Source organism: Tamandua tetradactyla, chromosome 5 (assembly GCF_023851605.1).
Source record: "Tamandua tetradactyla isolate mTamTet1 chromosome 5, mTamTet1.pri, whole genome shotgun sequence".
Classification (NCBI taxonomy): domain Eukaryota; kingdom Metazoa; phylum Chordata; class Mammalia; order Pilosa; family Myrmecophagidae; genus Tamandua; species Tamandua tetradactyla.
The window spans coordinates 159,575,471-159,598,919 of record NC_135331.1 but is presented as its reverse complement, the minus strand read 5'-3'; the positions used below and the strand labels follow the sequence as shown (position 1 = coordinate 159,598,919).

General features: G+C 35.5%; 1 protein-coding gene across 18 annotated transcripts in view; it reads right to left on the bottom strand.

The window, feature by feature from the left end:
- The window catches only part of GRIK2 (glutamate ionotropic receptor kainate type subunit 2), a 1,225,242-nt gene that overhangs the window by 215,293 nt on the left and 986,500 nt on the right, over positions 1–23,449 (bottom strand). For all 18 annotated transcript variants that reach the window (XM_077162495.1, XM_077162496.1, XM_077162509.1 and 15 more), the window contains one exon: positions 6,568–6,774. In XM_077162495.1, coding sequence (XP_077018610.1) covers positions 6,568–6,774 — 207 coding nt within the window. The remainder of the gene's footprint in view (positions 1–6,567; positions 6,775–23,449) is intronic.

Sequence of the window (23,449 nt, the reverse complement as noted above, 5' to 3'; positions counted from 1 at the left end):
TGATCACTGTTGATAACAAAACTTCTAACCCCCTGTGTCATGAAACCTGCTGAAACTCTGTTCTCACACCTTTGTCCTAAATCCTTATAAGCCCTTCCTTGCATTCCTCACCCCCATGGGGAGCACTGACTTCCATTTCCTGATTGGCTGCCACCAGGAAAGATCTTCTGTATGTAATTCCCAATAAAATCCATGCCTAACCTCTGCCTAGTGTGTTGTCTGGTCTTAGAGGTGCATCAACCCAAGCTCTTTGAGAGCTTGGTTGGAACAAGTGATGAGCCAGGAGACCAAAGAAACGACCAAAGAGCCACAGGCAATAGCAGGGGTGAATTCTGGGAAGGGAGAATCCATGGAGGAAATCCCAAATTGGCCTATATCATCCATGTGGGGAGTAGTGATTTCCCTCCTGGATGAATGGGGACCCCCACAAGAATATGCAGACACCCTGAAAATTCTGCCAGGATTGCAAACTGTTTTGCAACAGATTTTTTAGCAAGAAGAAAAAAAAAAAAGCCATGTAGTGGCAGCCACAGCGTGGCCCCTTTTAGAAACCTTACATATGGTCTCAGAGGTAGAACAGGCAGCAAAAGCAGCAGCCCGCTGTCTAGAGAAGGAATTAAACAAGAAAAAGATATGTGCCTTACTGAAATGAAAATGAAACACTCTCTGACTCATCACCTATGCCAAGTGGACACTGGCTAGAGGCTCTGGCATGCAGATACGCCTGAGTCAGAGTCTGTAAGGTGTCTTAGGCTCAAGTCTGGGGGATTTTAGCGACTCCAGGATGGGACCCCAAAGTGCGGGACCCCACAGAATCCTCCTTGGAAGAGGAGGGGAGGAGGAATGGGAGGTGGAGGAGGATGAAGAGCACCAACAGGGGTGCCCACAATACAACAGAAATGTAAGTTGTCATAAAATCAGCTCCCTGGGGTTCAGTAATCCCAACCTCCTGAACAGAAATTGCATATTACTATGAGAGATGATACCATTGTCAAATTGGGTGATTTAGGGCATAGTATAGACAAAAAACTAGGGAGTCCCTACCCAACTGCCTTCTGAGCTTATGGGACACTGGAGCAGAGGGGTAGTACTTTCTGGAGTGGAGACGAGCAAATTGGCTCCTACTACTACCCACCCTTTGCTATGGTAATGCTTATATGCTACCTCAGCTGATGAAAAAACCACTTCCTTATTGGTTATGACTGTAAGGTTGTATTTCCTATTGAAGGGCACAATAGACCCCATTAGCAAAATATGGAGGAGGTATAAGATATTTTAAGGGGGCTTGGAATGAAACAGGCCATTTATGCCATGGCTTTCATAAGTCCTGACACTGAGGCTTTATCAAAGGAAAGAAAGACATGATATTGCCCCCAACCATTACTATGGGCCTCTCATGTCTATCCGAAGATCGCTAGTAGGACAGCCCATTTTCCTTGCTGCTTAAGCTATAGCCGACATTGGATAGTCGGAGAGGCTGTTGTGGGGTAAGGATGGGGGTTGGGGGAGAAGGGACAGGAGTAAGGGCAATGAGAAAGGCTCCCCATGAGCACAAGGGGCCTAAGGTATCCTGAAAGCAGCTGTGGTCAGATCTTGTTGCTGCAGGCATGGAAATAGAGGATAAAATAACATCACCTTTGTATGCAGCAGTTCCAAAAGCTGCCTCTTTACTATAAGAAATTAGCACCCAATTATGTCATTATCACTTTGTTTTACATTTAACTAAAGCTTTCTTTAGTATTCCCTTAAATACAGCCAGTCAACCAGCTTTCACTTCCACCTGGGAAAGAGAACAAATGACTTTCACCATGCTTCCACAAGGCTATTTACATAGCCCAATTTCTACCAGTCTCCTGGCAAAGGATTTGGCTATGTTGAAAAACCTATTTCATTATATTAATGATGCCATGTTAATGAGGAAACTCTCTTTCAGAACTAAAAGATGCCAAAGGCTCATTGTTATCTCACCTTGAGATGGGCAATTAATTGTGACAAACTGCAATGTATTGGCCACCCCTTCAAATCTTAAGTGTTGCATAGTTAGGTAAGATGGATTATTCCTTCTGCAGTAATTGATAAGGTACAATGTTTTCCAACCTGCATATGCCAAAACAACTAATAGGTTTTGTTTTAATTTGCAAGCTGTTGGAATATGATGTATCAGAAACAGAATGGCTTTTAAATGGGGAAATTTATTAAGCTGCAAGACCATGAAACTGTTCAACTTAAGGAAAATCTGTGAAACTGTTCAAATTAAGGCACCAAAAGGGGGCTACCTTCACTCAAGAAAGGCCAATGAAGTTCAGGATTTCTCTCTCAGCTGGAAGGGCACATGGCAAAGTCTGCTAGCTTTCTCTCCAGGCTTCTTGTTCCATGAAGCTCCCCAGGGGCATCCTTCTTCTTCATCTTCAGAGGTCTCTGGCTATGTGGGCTCTGTTGGTCCTGGTGGCTCTAAAGCTGTTTCCAAATGGTTCCATCTTAAAGGGCTGCACTAGGAATTCCACCTTGAATGGGTGGAGACACTCTTCTCCATAGAAACCATCTAATCAAAAGTTACCACCCAGAAATATTGAATGAGGATTAAAGGTCATGGCTTTTCTGGCATCCACAACAGATTCAAACCAGCACAGGTTTCTTGGTGTTGTTGGGGTATTGGAAACCATTTGTTCCTTACTTAGCCCAAATGTTAAAACCTTTGGAAATGCTAATTAGGAAAAGTCATACTTGGAAATGGGAGGACATCTAGCATGCTGCTTTTGAAAAAGCTAAAAGGGCTATAGCACAGGTACAAGCACAAGGAGACAAGAATTGTAGAAAGACATCTGAGTTACCTGCCAATGATGAAAGCTAACTATCATGTGTCTGCCCATACTCCCAACATATTACCCAGGAATGTGGAAACAGATGCACATGCACAGGTTTGGAGCAGCACAGCTGAAACCAGGAAGGAGCGAAATGGTTTCATTGGAAAAGCAGACTCTAAGGGTATCAAACTTTGTGGCATCTGGCCCAGCAGTTCTAGCTACCAATCATGCACCAGCAGCTGGTGGGTATAACTAGAGAAAGCCCTTCATGCTTCCCCCATCAACCACGTAAGCAACCACCCAGATGAAATACATCGGCCAGTCACAAATTTCAGTGACCCAATGGCAAATGAATTACATTTGCCCCCTTTTGTTATAGGGGGCAAAGTATGGTTCTATGGTCATGGACATGGCCACAGAACTGTTATTAGCTTTCCCAGCAGGGAAGGCTGATAGGCTGCTGTCCAATGTTTAGAAAAAGTGAATGCTCTGTATTGAACACCTACACAGATAGAATGTGGTCAGGGACCCCTTTCACTGGGCAGATAGGCCAATCCTAAGCCATGGATCAGGACATCATATGGATGTTCCATCTTCTCTACAATCCCACAGGTGGAGGCTTTATTGAGAGAGTGAATAGTTTGTTAAAGAAACAGCTAAAAGATGATGAGGTCCTTATAACAAAGGACTAAGAAACTCTATTAGACCTTTATTCACTTTAATGCAATACCGGGGTCGGCAGCCCCACCTCCAATAGAAATGCTAATGGAAGGATCTTTGCAGGCTCTGAGGATATAAATTAAAAGCCAGCAGCTTTACAGCCTGAAAGGGGGAATAATAACAAGTTTTGGTTGCCTATGCCTCAAATCATACAAATAGGGGAAAATGAGGGCCATTGGCCTTGGTGCTGGCCTATACAGCCATGCTGGTTGGAAATCCTAAATCCCTAAGGAGTAGGAGCCACCCAAAATACTGTAATTCTGACACATAAAAATGCCCATTAAAATACTTATCACCAATCCCGGGCATCCTATTCCATGGGGGCCTTATGAATAACTATGTAGTTCTTCTTATACCTAGACTAACAATTAATGTCATGGTGAAGGACTCTCAGAATTTGCAGGGTGGGACTATCTGGTATTTAAAATTTCCCCCAAATGTTATCAACTAATGGAACGTTAACATGTATGTCGTTATTTACCAAGAATTACCCTTTATTGTTCCCCGTAAACATCTTCCTTTTCACCCATAGCACCCTCACAAATACATTCTTACAGTGGGCTTCAATGGTAGCTCATGCTCACAATCTAATCCAATGTTAGGGTTGTACAGGCTTGACATCTTCAGGCACTACCAGACTTCCTTAGATTGTGACCCTGGCAAATTAGACTTCTTGGAATACCTTGCTGGCCTGGAAGAATTCAATGCATTTGGAAAATCTGAAAAAAGAATCTTCTCATTTACAGGACATTGTGCATGAGGACAGTCCAATGTCCTTGTTACCTTATATAACTCTTTATCCCATATTCCTAGTAATTGGGAAATGGTTTGATTCCCTTTCTTGGCCATGGTGGCATCACTTTGTGTGTGTTATCTCTGTGTGGGGACTCCTAGTGTTCTGTTGTCTCTTATACTGTTTTTGTGGAATATGGATTCAGTGTCTTTCCTTTGGTCAATATAATCTGCTACATAGGGGTGGACTGTGGAGACACAGCGCCAGGCCCGCCTTCCATATTAAGAATAAATTACTGCATGTAGCTGCCACAATGACAGAAATTGAAGATCATTAGATCTCCTCAGGGACATAGAGGAATGTAAATTCCCCTTCCTTGATCACTGTTGATAGCAAACCTCCAAACTCCTGTATCAGGAGACCCTGCTGAAACTTTGTTCTCACACCATTGTCCTAAACCCTTATAAGCTCTTACACTCCCTGCCCTTTACAGAGCACTGACTTCCATTTCCTGATTGGCTGCCACCAGGAAAGATCTGTACCTGCTTTTAAGTCCCAATAAAAGCCATGCCTAATTCTGCCTAGCATGTTGTCTGGTCTTAGGGCCAGAGATCTAAGCTCTTAGAGATCTGATTTGGAACATATACTCTACATGACTATATACTTTAAGTTACCAAAGAGATTTTTGAAACTATCCTCAAACACCCTATAAAACACAATTACTCTTTCTTTTTTCTTTTAATTTTTTTTTAATTTGAGAAAATAAACAATACACATAGAACCACCAACAATGGATATCTTAGTTAGCTTAACCATAGGCATATTTAAATAAAGTATCCATATGCTCATTGTAAAGCCTGTGTTTGCACAGTAAGTTTTATAAACCAATTTAAAATTAAGACAAAAAGGAAAAATCTACATATTCAGATAGCAAAGTTCTAAATTCTAAATATTAAACGCTAACTTAGATATCATTTGATCAGCTGTCAAAACTAATGCAATTATTCTTAAAATAAAGTTTTTTTAAAAATAGTAACTATTTTGTCGAACACAAATTTACATTTTCATCATCTTAAAGATCTAATAGATACAATACTAGCTTATTTTATCAGTAGCAAACTTGTGTAAACTTAAAGAGAATATACTAAAGTGGAATAAAATTGAATACCTCTATTTCAGTTTTATCAGCTGATCATTTTACAATATTCCCAGTGAGATGTATTATGAATAATTTCTGAAACTGCTTTCTGGAGGCAAGTAGGGAGGGCTGGTTTAAAGTCATGATTTACTTTCAGGCTTATAAAAGCATCTAGCTTTTCTCAATTCTTTTAAAAATATTTCCAAAAGTTGTTTTGTTCAAAAAAGTTTTCACAGAAGCAACAACAGGACTGGAGTTTGTCACTGCATTTTTTGCAGTTGTATTTGCCTCATGGTAACCATCATTTGCCAAAGACCAGGAATTTCAATTATAGCTAAAACCCATAGTCACCCAGGAATTTCTTCATGCAAGATTTTTTTTTCCTCCATTGGAGGTTAAAAATCTCTTTGCTTTCATAATACTTTTCAAAAGTATTTCATTATTTTGCGACATTCTTATCTTAGCAACAATTAAATGCCTTAATATTATGAAAATGCCAAAAAAATTAAATGTGACAAAAACTAAGTCAAATGCCATGTTATGTTGTTGAAAAGGAGTAGAGCTAATTTCAGAGTGATAAATTGATACCATCAACTAATTTGTTGTGAAATAATGCTTTTCGGGTTTAGAAAAATTAGTTTATTAATTTTTTAAGCCTATCCTCCTGTTTCAATAAGTTTAATACTCTTGTTTAATTTGTATATGATATTTACTTCTATGCATTTTTGGATATAGATAGAAATCTCTCATTTCTAATCTACAGCTCTGAAGCATTTTATACTAGTACAGGAAATTTTTATCTTGAAATTTAGAGTTTGCACTACCTATTCTCTCTGGTGATTAGTAAGTTAGCATTATAAAAGTAAAGAAGAAATTCACTGTCAGGAACCATATTCCAATTTACAAATTAATATTCAATAGTCCAAGATATTAAATCACTAAATACTAGTGAATTTAAAACAGACATATCCTTCTTCTAGAAGCATAAAATATCCCTCTTGGATTCCTTATATTTAATGACAAAAATAACATCTAATTTGAATAAAATCATTAAAGAAATATATACTGTAAATAAATCATAATCCTCTGTTATTACTAACCCTCAACTATCAATAAAATTAAACCTTTTAGCAAACTTTCAAAGGACATCAATACTGAGAAAAGGAACTTACATGATCAATTAATTCGCGAACCATTCCATTCCACTGTCCATTGGCATCATCCTGTGCTCCGTATTTCCCATCCTCCACCAGTCTAATTTCATACGTAAAGCCAAGGATTGTAGATAGCTCTCTCAGGAGGTCAATGCAATAGCCCTCAAAGCGATCATTTCCATAGAGAGGTTTGTCAGACTTCTTAAACAGGACATAAGGTTCTTCCTGAAAATAAAAAGCTAGAAGTGTCAGTTAATCATAAACTTTGCCATCAGAATTGTAACTTCTTATAAAAGATAGAAATAGAAAATTTCACATTAATTTAGGACCATGGTCAATTTGGCTTTCTTTAACTGAAATTGCTATAGTTTAAAGTACTAAGTAATTAGTAAAAATGTCCTAAAAAAAAGCAAATTACAACTACCATGATATTTAATCATAGTAGAGTTTGAATAGTAGAATATATAGAGAGAAACTAACATTTATCAAGTGCTTATATATTCATTCAACAAGATTTTATGCAGCACATACTATTTGCCAGGCCTCCTTTATATGGAAGAAAAATGTCCACACCATGAAATTCATGATATAGAAAGGGAAACAGATAATACATATCTAAACAAACAGAACCCATGACTTCAGCTGGTGACAAATGCTATAAAAGCACCAAGCAGGCCAATGGGATAAAGAATGACTGCAGGGGACTTGGTGAGATAAAACAGGATGAGATAAGATTGAGTTATATGCCTATAAGTCATTTCTTGGGAGGTGAGAGATGAAGCAGGGCCCAAAAGATGTAAAGGGATATAGCCATTTGAATATATGAAACAAGAACACTTCAGGTCAACAACACAACAAATAAAAAGGCCCTTAGGGCGGGCCGCGGTGGCTCAGCGGGCAAAGTGCTTGCCTGCTATGCCGGAGGACCTCGGTTCGATTCCCGGCCCCAGCCCATGTAACAAAAACAAAAAAAAAAACAAAATACAATAAAACAAGAAAATGTTTAAAGATGTTTCCCTTTCTTCCTTCCTTCCTTCCTTCTATCCTTCCTTCCTTCTCTCTGTCTTTCCTTTAAAAAAAAAAAAAAAAAAAAAAAGGCCCTTAGACCCCTGGAGTGTTCCAGGAAGAGGGCAATGGACATTGAAAATGTCTCACTACTGTAAAGTACTTTACACTACTGTAAAGTAGTGAGAGAAGAAGTTAGCTGAACAAGATGAGAATGAAGAGAGAATGGGGAGCCAAATCCTGTAGTACTCTACAAAGGAGACCCTGATAAGATTTTCTCATCCCTTTTGTCCTGGCTTATCTCCATACTGTTTTGTGTACCCTTTATCTTGGCTAGTTTCCTGTTCTTTGCCTTGTATTCAGAAAGTCCTTCTCAGAGATCAGCACAGTGCTCTTTATCTTCATTTTTTTAATCCCCTTTTCACCTCCCTGCTTTACTGGATTATATCACTGCTTCAACTTCAGTCCTTTTGCCCAGAGGCTATTTTAAGTGCAACCCGCACATCCCTCAGGAACAGAAGGCACATTTGGTGTCTGCCCTGCGCGTTTATTGCTGCCCCCAAACCATTTCTACCCCGCCCCTCTGAAGCTCATGCCAGCCTACTATTCCATGCTCTGTCTTCACAGTTGCTATCTACCAATGACATCTGAATCAGAAGACTTACCAAGTGGGAAACATTTACTCCTCCAATATTTAGCTACTGAATGACAATTTTGTTCTCTTTTCCAACTCTTATCATCATTCTCTGTGTCTCAAACTCTACCTTGATGAAGCATCCATCATGCTGGTCTCTTAATCCTTTGACCTCGTCATCACCAAACCCTTTCCCACACTGGAATTTATCTTCTTTTGCCTATAATTACACTGGATTCTGAGTGTGGCATCAGCTCTCTCTCCACCTAACTTCTCTTCACCCAAGCGTGGTAGGTTGATTTGTGTACTCCAGCAAATACATGTTCTTAATCCAAATCCCAGTGGGCATGACCCCACTGCAAATAGGACCTTTGTTAAGATGTTAGTTTTACTTATGGTGTGGCAAACTGTACCAAAATGGATCTTAATCTGGATTTCAGGAGGCCATAAAAAGAGAAACCAAAAGTCACAGAAGCAAAAAAGAAGATACTCTGCCATGGAGGCAGAAATATAAGTTAAGGGAACCCAAGGATTACTGGCAGCTAGCATCAGAATGTAAGTCATCAAGGACAAAGCAAGTCTTGTTGATACCTTGATTTTGGAATTTTCTAGCCCAAAAACCATGAACCAATAAATTCTGTTGTTGAAGTCAACCCATTGTGTATTATTTGTCATAGTAGCCTGGCAAGCCAAGACACAAGCACCAACTATCTCCATTTTGGTGAATCTAAAAGACATGATTCTGGTTTCTTTTTATTCAGCCTCTAAGCTTCATGAGACATAGTCAACCTTTTTGTCAAAACACTCCCTCTTGGGCAGGTCATGGTGGCTCAACAGGCAGAGTTCTCGCCTGCCATGCTGGAGACCTCAGTTTGATTCCCGGTGCCTGCCCATGCAAAAAACAAACAAAAAACACCACTCCCCTCTCAGCCCCTATCACATCATTCTCCTATGGCTTTTCCTATACTACAATGGAAACTTCCTCTGAATTTTTTACTGCTGTTTCTTTCTTATTTTATTTTAAATGTCACTGTTCTTAAAGTCTTGGTCCTAGACCCCTTCACTTTCTTTTCTTAAATTTTATCCCCAAATGTTCTCATTCACTTTTCTTAGATTATTTATTTCTTTTTATCAATATATATTATGTTCACATACTATGTAATCATCCAAAGTGTACTACAATGAACACCGGAATATTTTAAAAGTAAAACTTCAAGAGGGGTAAGTGCTATGAAGAAAACCAAGCATATCATATTCAATCATATCTTTTGCTGATGATTCCCAAATTTATATATCTGAACCAGACCTCTCCTTGAGAGTTTTAGATGCACATGACCAGTTTTCTACTTGTCAGCACCACTTAATGTCTCAAAGACATCTCACATTTAACATGTCCCACAGGGAATACATGTTTTTCAAAAAACTTGGCACTTTTTCGTTTTCTTTGTTTCAGAAAATGGCACTATAACTTGCTAAGTTATTCAAGACAGTCACTGAGGTGTCCTCCTCGATTCTTCTCTTTTAGGTCATTTACTACACAGTAACAAAAATGATATTTTTAAAACGTATACGGAATCATATCCCTACCAGAGTTCAAAACCTCCAATAGTTTCCCAATCATTTAGAATAGCACCCAAACCCCCTGCCGTGATGCTTGAGTCCTGTTGTCACAGCATGTCATCTCATCTCGGTAAATGGTTCCAACACCTACATAATGGATCAAATCAAATATCATGGAATCATTTTTTTTAATACTGTCTGTCCTATCCTTTAGAAATTCTAAAAATTCTTCCATCAAACATATCCTGATTCCATCAATTTTTTTTTTCAACTGGTCCTCCTACCATCATGGTTCATGCAACCTTTACCTCTCATTTGATTCCCGTAGAAGTCTCTACTTCTTTCCTCTACATCAATGGACCTGCAGTCCATTTTCCATAAAGGGTCATAATAATTTAGTAAAAATTAAATCTGATTTTATCACTCATATGTTTAAATCCTCAAAGTATCCTTTCATTAAAATTAAAGCACTAATAATTGAAAACTCCTCCAAGGCCTTGTCCACTTTCCTCTCTGATCTTATCTGTTCATTCTCTCTCTCTCTTTTTTTACAAATACACTGACTTGCTATCTATTCCTTAAATTTGCCAACCTTATTCCCTGAGTTGAGGGATTTGCATTGTCACCCCTGCCTCCCACCACCATTACCTTGACTCAGAGTATCTTTACAAAGATCTTCATATGGCTCTTTCATTCAGTTTCTGCTTAAATATCACCTCTTCAGAGAAAAACCCTTCACACACTATATGTAAATTGCATCTCCCTTCAAAGTTATACTCAATCATTTTATCTTGCTTGGTTTTCTTCATAGCATTTACCCCTCTTGAAGTTTTACTTTTAAAATATTTCGGTGTTCATTGTAGTACACTTTGGATGATTACATGGTACATGAACATAATATATATTGATAAAAAGAAATAATCTAAGAAAAGCTCAAAGGAGAAGGTGGAGTTATAAAAGAGAAGATAAGATTTAACAAATGAGTATGACTGCTGAATCATTATATTGATATTTCTTTTAGTCTCCCTTGTCTTGGAGCAACCAGAAGGAGAAACCTGAAATTGCAAAACTGTAACCCATACCAGACTCTGAAATGTGTTCTATAACTAATTGTTGTGGTATGCTTTGAAATTTATCCCTTTTTTTGTATATATACTATTTTTCACAATAAAAAAAGCCATAATGTTCATATCTTAAAAAAATAAATGAAAGTGATATAAAAAGATGTTTTGGTGTGCGTGTTTCCTTCTTCTCTGTTAGAAGATAAACATAAATACAGGGACATTGGAGATAATGTCCACTAATGTATCTTGATGACTGAAGTATTGTTTTACAATTAGGGTATGCTCAAGAAACATGTACTAATGAATAAAATATTCACTAAGGTTTAAATTCTTCTTTCCCCTCCTCATTTGCTTCTCCTTAAATTTTAAGTACATTCTTTTCTTTCCGTGCCTGAAATAATAAGGCATTTTTTGCCTCAGCACCTTCTCACATATTGTTCTGTGCATTATGCTCTTAACCCCACTCTTCAAATGGTTAGCTCCCTCACTTCTTTTAAGGCTCAGATTAAATGTGAAAACTTTCTTGGGATCCTTGTCTAAAAATAATCCTCTCTGTTATTCTCTACCTGAACACCTTATTTTCTCATTGTATTTAATTCAACTTCAATTATTTTATTTGTTTGCCTACTTGCGTTTTCTCTCTCACTTTCCTGGAAAATACCCAATATTGAGTATAGTGTCTGAATAGACCTATATTGAGTATAGTGTCTCTGATACCTAGTAAAATGTCTGGCACACTGTAGGTGATTAGAAATATTAATTAAACAAATGCATTAATTATCTGGCTCAATTTTTCATCTCCAAATGAATTTAACAAAACTTCCAAAGTTGTTTTGAGAATTAAAGGAATGTAGCAAGAATTAGCCCCTCAGTATTTCATTATTTTAGCTTCCCAATAGTTTTCGATAGATTTTCATTAGGACTACTTTACAGTTTCAGTTAAAGCCTCAAAAAGCTTAAATAAGGGGCAAAGAAGAGGTTTGAATCCAAGCTTTCTTAAAAAATCTAAGATATTTTCCCACTATTCTCTGCTGTTTTGTATATCATAAGATGCTTGAGGAAAAATCTACATGTTGAATTTTAAATGGAGTTGGGTCAAACTCATAAGATTCAGAAATGAATCTAGAATTAAATTCAAAGTTATATATTTGGGTTAGCTCTAGGTAAAAGGATAGTTCGGATCCTGTACAATTTTTATGTACCATGCAATCACATATAAAATTGATTCTCAAAAAAAATAAAAAATAAAAAAATAAAATAAAATTGATTCTCAATTGGTAAGCAGAGTACTGTGACTATGACAGGTGACATACATTTCAGCTCTAGGGGTTATTACATTCACTGATCTGCCAGTCTTTTAAGTTAGATAACATGTTTCCATGGATCACAGTTTAAATCTCAGGCTGGGAGAATGGGAATCAGAGCATGTAGATACAGTAAATTAATCTTCCTATTTCATACTTTGGTTTCAGTCAGTTTCTGATTTCTAAATAAATGGCTGCCTTTTATTTTAAGGCACAAAGATTGACAGCTTGTTAAGCACTAAGTATTTGCACTTTGTAACTTTATCTAAATACTAGTATGTGCCAGGCCATGTTCTATTTATGTTTTAAGTGCTTTGCTTGGATTAACCCAGTTATTCCTCCATAACAACCATGTGAGGTTAGCAATATTATTACGCCTATTTTGCAGATGAAGAAGCTGAGGGTGGAATTGTTAAACATTCTATTTGAGACCAACTGCTGGCATACAACCCCAGCAATCTGAGGGCTGGACCGCTTAACACCATACTATGCTTCTTGGTCAACATTTGCAAACTCCATGTAATGCACAGTTGTACTCAGTTTATTAGACAATTTAACAAATGTTGTACCACTTTAATATCAATATATTTTAATAAACTGAGATTAGCCATTGTGATGTTTCATCTTCAGTTTATGTGCCCATTTTACAAAATGCTAATTTGCTCGCCAAATACAACAATCAAAGCAACAGTATAAAAGAGAATGAGAAGCAAATATTTAATACAGAAGATCCATTTCCTACCTGACAACTTATCTCCTTCCCCCCCAAAAAAACACTTAACAAGAGGAATTTAGTAATTTGTGAAAACAACATATCTTACTTCTATCAGAGATTTAGATAGCAATATATGATTATAAGGCAAAATCTTCATTTCATTCCCTATTAAACTACCATTGTCTATTTTAAATTTGTATTCTAAAATATTTATGGTGTGTTTTTCACACTGACATGAATTCTAGGAAAAATATGAAAAAAACTGATAATTACTTAAGAGTATATCAAATTTATGAGGGACATGTATATGCAAGATATGAAAAAGAGCAAAATAATTTTAAAATGTATTAAGCCATTTAACTTTCAATAATCCAGTTTTCCCCACTAACCATCTTATTTATTAATTTTATCTTCTTTAGCTATAAGATATAAGAAAATATCTGTCATAGGCAAATACATCTCTCCCCGTGTGATATCTTTTTACATATATATTTTAAACCAATTTGAATATGACTAGTAAAAAATTTATGTGGCCCGAGTACATCTTTATAACATACAAAGATCTCTACAATGTCAAATATAATTTTTAACATATTTAATTGTAATACGTAAGATACAGTTTTTCAGCTGTGATTCCTATCTCCAGCTGTATTGTGACAAAAGATAGCTTTACATCAAGTTATTAACTCTGCTTTAGACTTTCTTTCTGTCTTTTACAGAACAAGGATAAATAATAACCTTGCATCAAAAAAGAAAAATAGTACTAGAAGTAATTACTGTACCACATACTGAGTTCAATGAATAATACGATAAAACTCTCCCAGGCAACTTTACTGATTCATATAGTCTTAAATCTCCACATCAGCATTTGCTAGAGGTAAAAGCATTTTATTTCACCAGCATCTATAATAAGAATTTGTCAGCATTTCTACTATCAACTCCAGTTTTAAAGAACCCAATAAGTCATATATTTTTATCTACATTAGACTGAGTTGGCACAGAAGGAGCCCAAAATGAAGTTCTGGCAATGTGAAATATGTTGGAAGGTTAAGGGGAACAAGATGTTTTATTTAAACACAATAAAACTTTTTCCAGTTTTATTTTTCAGTGTGTGTAACTTCTGACCTTTTCTAGGATGGAATTATCTTTTTTGTGTCAACCCTTCTGCTTTCATTGTCTATCCATGTTACTCAAAATATAGGGACAGAAAAATGAAAATAAGTTTTAACGTGATGTATAAAATAGCCCCTGACTTTACAATGATAAAATTAAACTAACTAATTTTATTAATTAAAAAATATATTGAGCACATACTATATGCTAGTACCCCTCTAAGTGCCAGGTACATAACAGGGAGATGAGGGATGGAAAAACCCTGACATGGATGGGCAATACTAAGGAGATGGACCAAAGAACAAAGAGTAATGCTCTAGCCTTTCTACCTGGAACAGGTTTTTACTTAATTTTTCCCAAAATTCTCTCTTGCTGTCCTTTACCTGTCCAAGAACTGGGCCTGAATATTTGAAAACTCTCCTTTACTAGGCATTATAAAACAGTAAATATTGGTTACCTGGGCTGAGAGCCTTTTCAATCCTGATTCATATCATTTTATCTCATTTCTGGCAACTAAACTAAATATGCTTATTTGAGAAATTTTTTTATTATATTTTATTTTATGTAAAAATGGATCTTTTGAATGATGAGAAGCACCCAGGAAATCAACTAATCAACCATTGTTGATGAAGAAATACAGGCAGAGTAAAAGGAGCTCTTCAAGAAAGATGACAACCTCCTCAACAAACAAGATATCAACCCAATGCAATGAGCTAGCCATGGGCTATCCCACTTTTAAGCAACACTCTGGAATATATTTAAAATACTTTATGTAGATTTGGCTTATAAAAATCCAAAAAGTTTATGATAACTAGAGGAATGTTTATGCAATACTAGTATATGTTTTCGGTTGACATGTTTATGGATTTTAGTTGGTCACCAACATTCTTGTATAGAACATTAACTTATAAGTGAAATCAGCAACTCCGAAGATGATCATTGAATTTCCATGTGCTTCTAAGATAGAACAATGCTAAGTTCTTTATTTGAGGTTTAATAAGATGCATGTAGATATCTACATTTTATAAAAACCCATGCCAAAATATAAATGTACAATTATTTGAAATATTCATCCATGCATACTTATATACATCTATGTGTTTATCGACTCATTAAAAATATTTTATATAAATTGTTTGTACATATTTCTAAAACAAAAGTCAGAAATTTTGTTTCTTTAAGGCCAAAGAGTAAATATATTTGGCTTTCCATGGTATAAGGTTACAACTTACAAACACTGCCATTATAGAGAAAAACAGTATTCTAAAAAAACTTTTATTTACAAAAACTGATGGAAAAGGAAGTGATGAGTATAAATGTTTTTGTAACCATGGAATCCAATAAAAAAAAAAAAAAACTTAAAACGACAAGGGGAGGGAATGATGAAAAACAATGGAAATTCAATAGGAGAACTCTATGGCAATTTAAATTATCCTATGAATATGTACCACTCACCAGTGCAGTAGCAGACTTGAAGACAACAATCCACATTCCTAGTACAGGTTGCAGGTGTTAAAGGGAGCAGCATGGATCTTATTCAGAAAGAATTTGTGTTATGTGCTCAGACCTCCCTGGTGGATTCCTGATGGATAGTCTCAAGGGTTTATCTTTGTTTTACCTCCATAGGAGCTTCCTCAGGACTGGGACTGTGTATAAGTACCCTTTGTTAAAAGCCTTTAAAGTTCTAATGTATTGGCCACTGTTGCCTGGGGTAGTGGATAACCATTGAGGCAAGAAATATATAGGTCTAATAGCCTGGAAAGGAAAAAGCTGGTGAAAGATATATTGGGGGGGAAAGGGCTTTGAAAATCTTCAGAATACTGCATAAAATCTAAAGGTCCATATACATTCTCAGGGTGGAGTGCATGCTAAGAAAAGACATGAGAGGAATCTAATTCCTAATCTCTGACTGACTCTCAGGCACAGCATAAACTAGAAATGAGGGTTAATGAAGAGTGGAAAAACTAATTGCCTTTATAAATGTTAGAGTACCCCCAACCAAGCCAATCTGCAAAGACTGGGTTAATTTTTCCTTGGCTCAAAAAGTATAAGGAAACTGCTGTCAAATCACTGGCAGATCTTTAAGTTAACAGAAGACAGACTTCAGTGATCATATATCAAAGGAATATAGACTTTACAAAATTAGATCAGGAAGGTCACAAAGAAAACACAAAGCATCAACCACAATAAGCAAAAACAATAAACCTTGGGTTGGGGGGAATTTTATTTCTAGATTTGTCACATGATAACATTCAAAATGTCCAATTTTAAACAAAAAATTATAGGAAATGCAAAGAAAAACAAAGTATACCCATGAAAGTAAAAAGAGGAATTAATAGAAACAGTCCTAAGGAAGGTCAGACATTGGGGCTACTAGATAAAAACTTTAAATCAACTGTCTTATGATGAAAGAGATAAAGGACTCCGTAGACAAAGAAGTACAGGAAATCAGGAGAATGATGTCTCACTGAATAGAAAACCTCAAAAAAGAGAGAGAATTTTTTTAAATGAACAAAATCGAAATTCTGTACTGAATTCAATTAAGTGAAAAAAAAAATTCACTGGCGTGGTACATCAGATGTGAGCTGGAAGAAGAACCAGCAAAGTTTAAAACAGATCAGTGATATTATCAAGTCTAAGAAATCTGAGAAAAAGAAAGTAAAGACTGAAAAAAAGGTAACAGGGCTTTCAGAGATATGTGAGACAATATAAAAATATCAACAAAAACATTATGGCATCGCAGAAGAATAGGAGAGAAAGGGCAGAAAGAAAACTTTAAAAAAATAATGGCAGAAAATTTCTATAATTTGAAAATGGAGAGCCAAGACATCCAAGAACATCAATTAATTCTAGATAGGATAAACTCAAAGAGATCATCCTTAGACATATAATAATTAACCTATTGGAAGACAAAGACTAAGAGAGAATCTTGAAAGCAGCAAGAGGAAGCAACTCATGACATACAAGAGGTCCTTAATAAGATTTAGAACTCATTTTCATCAGTAACCCTAAAGACCAAAGGCAAAGCGGTGGCATATTCAGTGCTGATGGGAAAGAAAATCAGCTAAGAATTCTATATCCAGCAAACTAACTTTCAAAACTGAAAGAGAAACTAGGATCCTCTCAGAAGACCAAAAACTGAGAAATCCACCAATAACATATTTACCCTACAATAAAGTCTAAATTAAGCCTATCAGACTGAAATAAAATGACATTAGACAATAACTAGAACCTACATGAAAAATCAAAGTGCACCAGTAAAGGCAACAATGTAAATAAGTGGAATAAACAGTGTGAATATATATTTTTTGTAACCCATTCTTTATTTCTAGCTGATTTAAAAGGCAACTGCATAAAGTAATAATTATAAATCTATGTCGATAGGGACACCATTTTAAATATATAATTTGTGTTATAATAACAGCATGAAGGAGGGTAAGGGATCTGCACTACATGGAGCAAAATTTTTGTACATAACTGAAATAAGTTGTTATTAATATGAACTAGATTGTTATGAATTAAAATGTCAATTAAAATCCCTAGGACATTCACTAAGAAAATGGTTCAAAATACACTTAAAAGAAATAATAAGAGAGTGGGCAATGGTGGCTCAGTACAGAGTTCTTGCCTGATGTGCCAGAGACCCAGGTTCTTGCCTGCCCATGTCAAAAAGAAAAAAAAGAAATAATAAGAGAATTATAATGGTATAATAGAAAATATTTAACAGGAAATGAATGGGTAAATAGGGGAACAAAAGTCAGATAAGATATATAGCAAAACAGCAAAATGGCAGATGTAAATCCTACCATACAGAATGACCTTAAATGTAAATGGAATATGCTCAAATTAAATGTATTAAAATCTTGATCCAAATATACTATGACTATAAGAGACACACTTTAGGTTAAAAGACATAAATAATTTGAAACTAAAAGAATGGAAAAAATATAGCATGGAAATGGGGAAAAAAAGAGAGTTGGAATGGCTATAGTAACATCAAACTGACTCGAAGGAAAAAAAGTTCTTAGAGAAAAGAGGGGTATTTTATAATGATAAAATTGTCAATCCATCAGAAGTTATAACAATTATAAACATAAGCAGCTAGCAACGAAACTATAAAATACTTGAAGCAAAACTAACAGAAATGGTGTGCTGGTTTGAAACTACTATGTACCCCAGAAAAGCCTTGTTCTTCTAATCCTGATTCAGTAATGTAGACTGAGATCTTTGATTAGGTCTTTTTCATGGAGATGTGACACACCCAATTGAGTGCGTGATCTTTTGATTAGATGGAGATGTGATTCCGCCCATTCAAGGTGGATCTTGATTAGTTTACTGTAGTCCTTAAAAGAGCTAACAGAAAGAGAGAGACAGGTTAGAGCCAAAATAGACAGACATTTGGAGTCACTTGGAGTGACAGAGTTGCTCGTACAGCCAATATAGAGAAAGCCAAGATGTAGACAGTTGGAAATGTAGAAGACTCAGGAGTTGCCAGGATCTTTGAGAGCCAACAGAAGCTAGACAGGAACCAGAGCCAAGCAGACATAACCATGTGCCCTTCCATGAGATGCTAAGCAAGCCAGAACTGGGAAGAGCCAAGGGAAGCTAAGGGAAGCTCAGAGAAGAAATCCAGAGTTGCCCCAGAGAAGTTAAGAAAGGACCCAGCAGACATAGCCACATGCCTTCCCATGTGACAGAAGAAACCCGGATGTCATTCAGCCTTTCTTCAAAGTCAAGGTGTCTTTATCTGTATACCTTTGTTTGGACATTTTTATGGCCTTAGAACTGTAAACCTGAAACTTAATAATTCCCCTTTATAAAAGCCAATCCATTTTTGGTATATTGCATTCTGGCAGCATCAGCAATGTAAAACAAATGGAAAAATGAACAATCCAAGAATAAGAGTTATAGATTTCAATACTCCACTTTCAAAAAAGGATAGAACAACTAAATAGAATAACAATAAGGAAATAGAGGACTTGAACAACACAATAAAACAATTAGTCATACCAAAAACGTTTATAACAGTTCACCCCAAAACTGAATACTACACATTTCTCACCAGTGGACATGGAAAATTCCTCAGGATAGAATATATATTAGGCCATAAAACACTTCTCAAGAAATTTAAAAAGATTGAAACCGCAGAAAGTTTCTTTTATGACCATAAAAAAAATGAAATTAGAGATCAATAAAACAAAAATATCTGGAAAATTTACAAATGCATAGAAATTAAAAAAACACACACTTAAAGAAACAATTGGTAAATAAGAAATCAGAAAAAAATTGCAAAACATCTTGAGATGAATGACAATGACAATGTAACATACAAAACTTATGGGATGCAGTGAAAGAAGTACTCAAAGAGAAATTATTCTATAAATATCTACATTAAAAAACAGGAACTATCTCAGATCACTAACCTAATTTTACATATTAAGTAACTAGATAAAGAAGAAACTAGACCAATGGCTAGCAGAAGGAAGGAAATAATAAAGATTAGAGCAGAGACAAATGATATAGAAAATAGGAAAACAACAGAAAGAACCAGCAAACCTAAAAATTTGTTCCTAGGAAGATCAATAAAATTGACATATCTTTAGCTAGTCTGACAAAGAAAAAAAAAGAAAGAAGACTTGTGTGAAATCAAGAATGAAAGTGGGGACATTGCTGCTACTACTGAGTTACTGAAATAAAAAGGATTTTAAGAATATAATTAACAATTGTTCAACAATACATTAGTACTCCAGAAAATGTGAACAAATTTCTAGAAACACACAACCAAAATTGACTCAAGAGGAAATAGAATCTCTGAATAGACACACAAGTCAAGAAATTAAATCAGTAATTAAAAACCTCCCAGCAAACAAAACCATGATCAGACAATTTCACTGTAAATTCTACCAAACATTTAAGAAGAATTAACAAAAATACTTCTCAAATTCTTTCAAAATATAGAAGAGGAGGAAGCACTTATAACACATTCTATGAGACCAGCATTACACTGATTAATAGAAGTCAGACAAAGACATTTCAAGGAAAGAAACTACAGCCCAGTATCTCTTATGAACATGGTTGCAAATATCCTTAGCAAAATACTAGCAACCCAAATCTAGCAGCACATTAAAGGGGTATATAACATCACCAAGTGAGATTTTGTCCAAGAATGCAAGGGTGGCCTACATCAATAACAAACACAAAAAGCATATAAAAATAAATCATTAATACACTGCAGTAATAGAATGAAAGGGGCGTGGGCTGGTTTGAAATTGTTGTGTACTCCAGAAATGCCATGTTCTAATTGTGATCCAATATTGTGGGGTCAGACCTATTGCTTAGGGTAGGAAACTTTGATTGGATTGTTTCCATAGAGATGTGGAACTCCAGAGCATGGGTGTGGCCTTTTGATTAACTGGAGATTTCACTCCACCCATTCAAGGTGGGCCTTGATTAGTTTACTGTAGTCCTTTAAAAGGTGAAACATTTTGGAGAAAGCTCAGGGCCAACATGAGACCCAGATGTTTGGAGATATAGAAACAGAATGACCCTAGGGAAGCTGTTTGAAAACAGAAGCCAGAGTACTAGCAGACATTAACAACATGCCTTCCCAGCCGAAGAGGTGTTCTGGACCCATCAGCCATTCTTGAGTGAAGGTATCTTTCTCTGGATTCCTTATTTGGACATTTTTATGGTCTTAGAACTATAAACTTGTAATGTAATAAATTCCCTTTTTAAAAGCCATTCGATTCTGTATATTGTATTTCTAATACAGTGGGGAAGGACCTTTCACATGATCCTTTCAACTGACCCAGAAAAAGTTTTTCTTTATAAAATCCAAATTTCATGTCAAACTCAATAAAGAATAGAAATGACCTTGCTCAACAAGATAAAGAGAATTTATAAAAACCTACACTAACATCATACTTAGAGGTGAAAGACTGAAAGTTTTCTCATTATGATTAGGAACAAAACATTCCTGCCTTCACCATTGATAGTCAACATTGTACTGAAATTGTAGTACATCATAGGCAGGAAAAGAAATAAACAGGATCAAAATTAGAAAGGAAAGGGTAAAACTACTTCTAATCACAGATCATATGATTTTATTTAAAAATTTAGGAAATTTTTTCCTGGACCATGTACCCAAAAGAAAAAAAATTCAGGAAATTTGAATGATACAAAATCAACGCCAAAAAATCAGTGGTATTTCTATGTACTAACAATGAACAATTAGAAAATGAAATTAAGAAAATAATTTCATTTTCTTAAATAATTAAGAAAATAATTTCAACAGCATCAAAATACAAAACACTTAGGAATAAATTTCACCAAGGGAGTGTATGACACACTGAAATCTATAAACTATTACTGAGAGAAATGAAAGACCTAAAAAAATGGAAAGATATACTCTGTACTTGAACTGGATGATGACAATGTTAAGAAGGTAATATTCCCCAAAATCATGTGCAGATTAAATGCAATCTGTAAAACCAAAAGCCATTTTTGCAAAATGTACTGATACTAAAATTTACATGGAACTGCAGATGATCCTGAATAGCCAAATGATTTTTATAAAGAATAAATTTAGAGATCTCACAAGTTTCAATTTGAAAACATGCTACAGAGCTACAGTTATCTAGAATGTATGGTATCGACACAAGGATAGATAGATAGATTAATGGAAGAGAAATGAAAGCCCAGAAATAAACCCACACCTCTAAGGCCAACTGATTTTTGAGATGGTCCCAAGAGCATTCAATAGAGAAAGAACAGTCTCCACCAAATGGTGCTTGGACAATTGGATATCTGCATGCAAAAATGAAGCTGTACTCTTACTTAATATCACACACAAACATAACTCAAAATGTATCAAATACCTGAATGTAAGAGTTAGAAGTATAAACCCTTAGAAAGTGATGTAAGAGCAACTCTTCATAATCTCAGATTTTGCAATAGATTCATAAATATGATGCCAAAAGTACAAGTGATAAAATTAAAAAAAAAAAAAAAGATAAATGAGCTTCACCAAATTCCTTTGTGCACCAAAGGAAACTATCAAAAAAAGTAGAAAAACAACCAAAAGAACAGGAGAAAATGTTCACATAACATTTACCCAAAATATACAAAGAATATTTATGACCCTAAAACAAAAAGACAAACAATCCAATTTAAAAATGAACAAAAGACTTGAGTAGACATTTTCCCAGAGATGATATACAAATGACCAATTACTGCATGAAAAGATGTTCAACATTATGCATCATTAGGGAAATGCAAATCAAGATTGCAATGAGATACCAGTTCTTACTGCCCAAGGATGGTTAAATTTAAAAAATATATACAAACAGAAAATAACTGAAGAGTGTGCAGATAAATTGGAATCCTCATATATTGCTAGTGGGAACATAAATTGTGCAGCACTGTGGTATTTCCTTAAAAAGTTAAAAATAGATCTATCATATATCCACTAATCTAAAAGAGGCCTATACTACCTGAAGAAAAAAAAAAAAACTTGTATACAAACATTTATAGAAGCCCTATTCACAGTAGCCAAAGGTAAAAACAACCCAAATTCCCAACAACTAATAAAAGAATAAACAAATCGTGTTATATCCATATTGTTGAATATCTTCATCCATTTAAAAAAGGAACAGAGTATATAGGGACTTAGAACATCCCCATGATGGTGGAGTGAGTTGTTCCAGAGTTCTATCTTCCACAGAATTTATACAAGCAAAATTGGCAGAACTATCTTTCTCAAAGCTTCAGAAAACAGTTAAAGGATTGAAGTAATTAGACAAACATTGAATCAAGAAAAAGTCAGCCTTTCATTTCCCAGTGCCTGCCCATGGAAAAAAAAAGAAAGAAAAAGTCAGCTTCAAAAGGGTAGGAAAACCATGTGGTGTCATTATTTGCACTTCCCCATCCCATCCTGGCTCAATGCAGACACAGCCTGCACTCACTGCAGATCCCTGGAGAGAGTAAAGTAATTCTTATGGATATTGGATATGCTTGTCTGTATTGATAATATGGGACAAATGATAAGAGCTTTAAGACATGCCACAGAGTACCAGGAATAGGAGGAAAGACTATTTCCTAAGAGAAGAGGGATATTTGGGTTTATGTAAACAGAGGAATTCCTAAGGTCATATGTACATGCTCAAGACTCTCAGAAATGAGTGGAAAGGAGCCTATCTTTTCACCTTAAGCTGTTTTTCATGGTCATTGTTAGACTGGATAAGCTCTGAGGGTGACTACCAGCCAAAACAGAGCCAATCTACAAAGACCACAAAGGGCAGTTTTACTTTTGTTGCTAGGACCTGTCATTCAAGGAAATTTCTATTATAATATTAGCTGATACAAACTTAAGGAACAGATAGCTCAGGGACAAAAATTTTAGCCAACACATAAAAATAATATGAAAAAAATGATATTAAAATATTATAATGGCCAATGAACAAAAGAAAAAAAATTATAAGGCACACAAAGAAATAGGAAATTATGG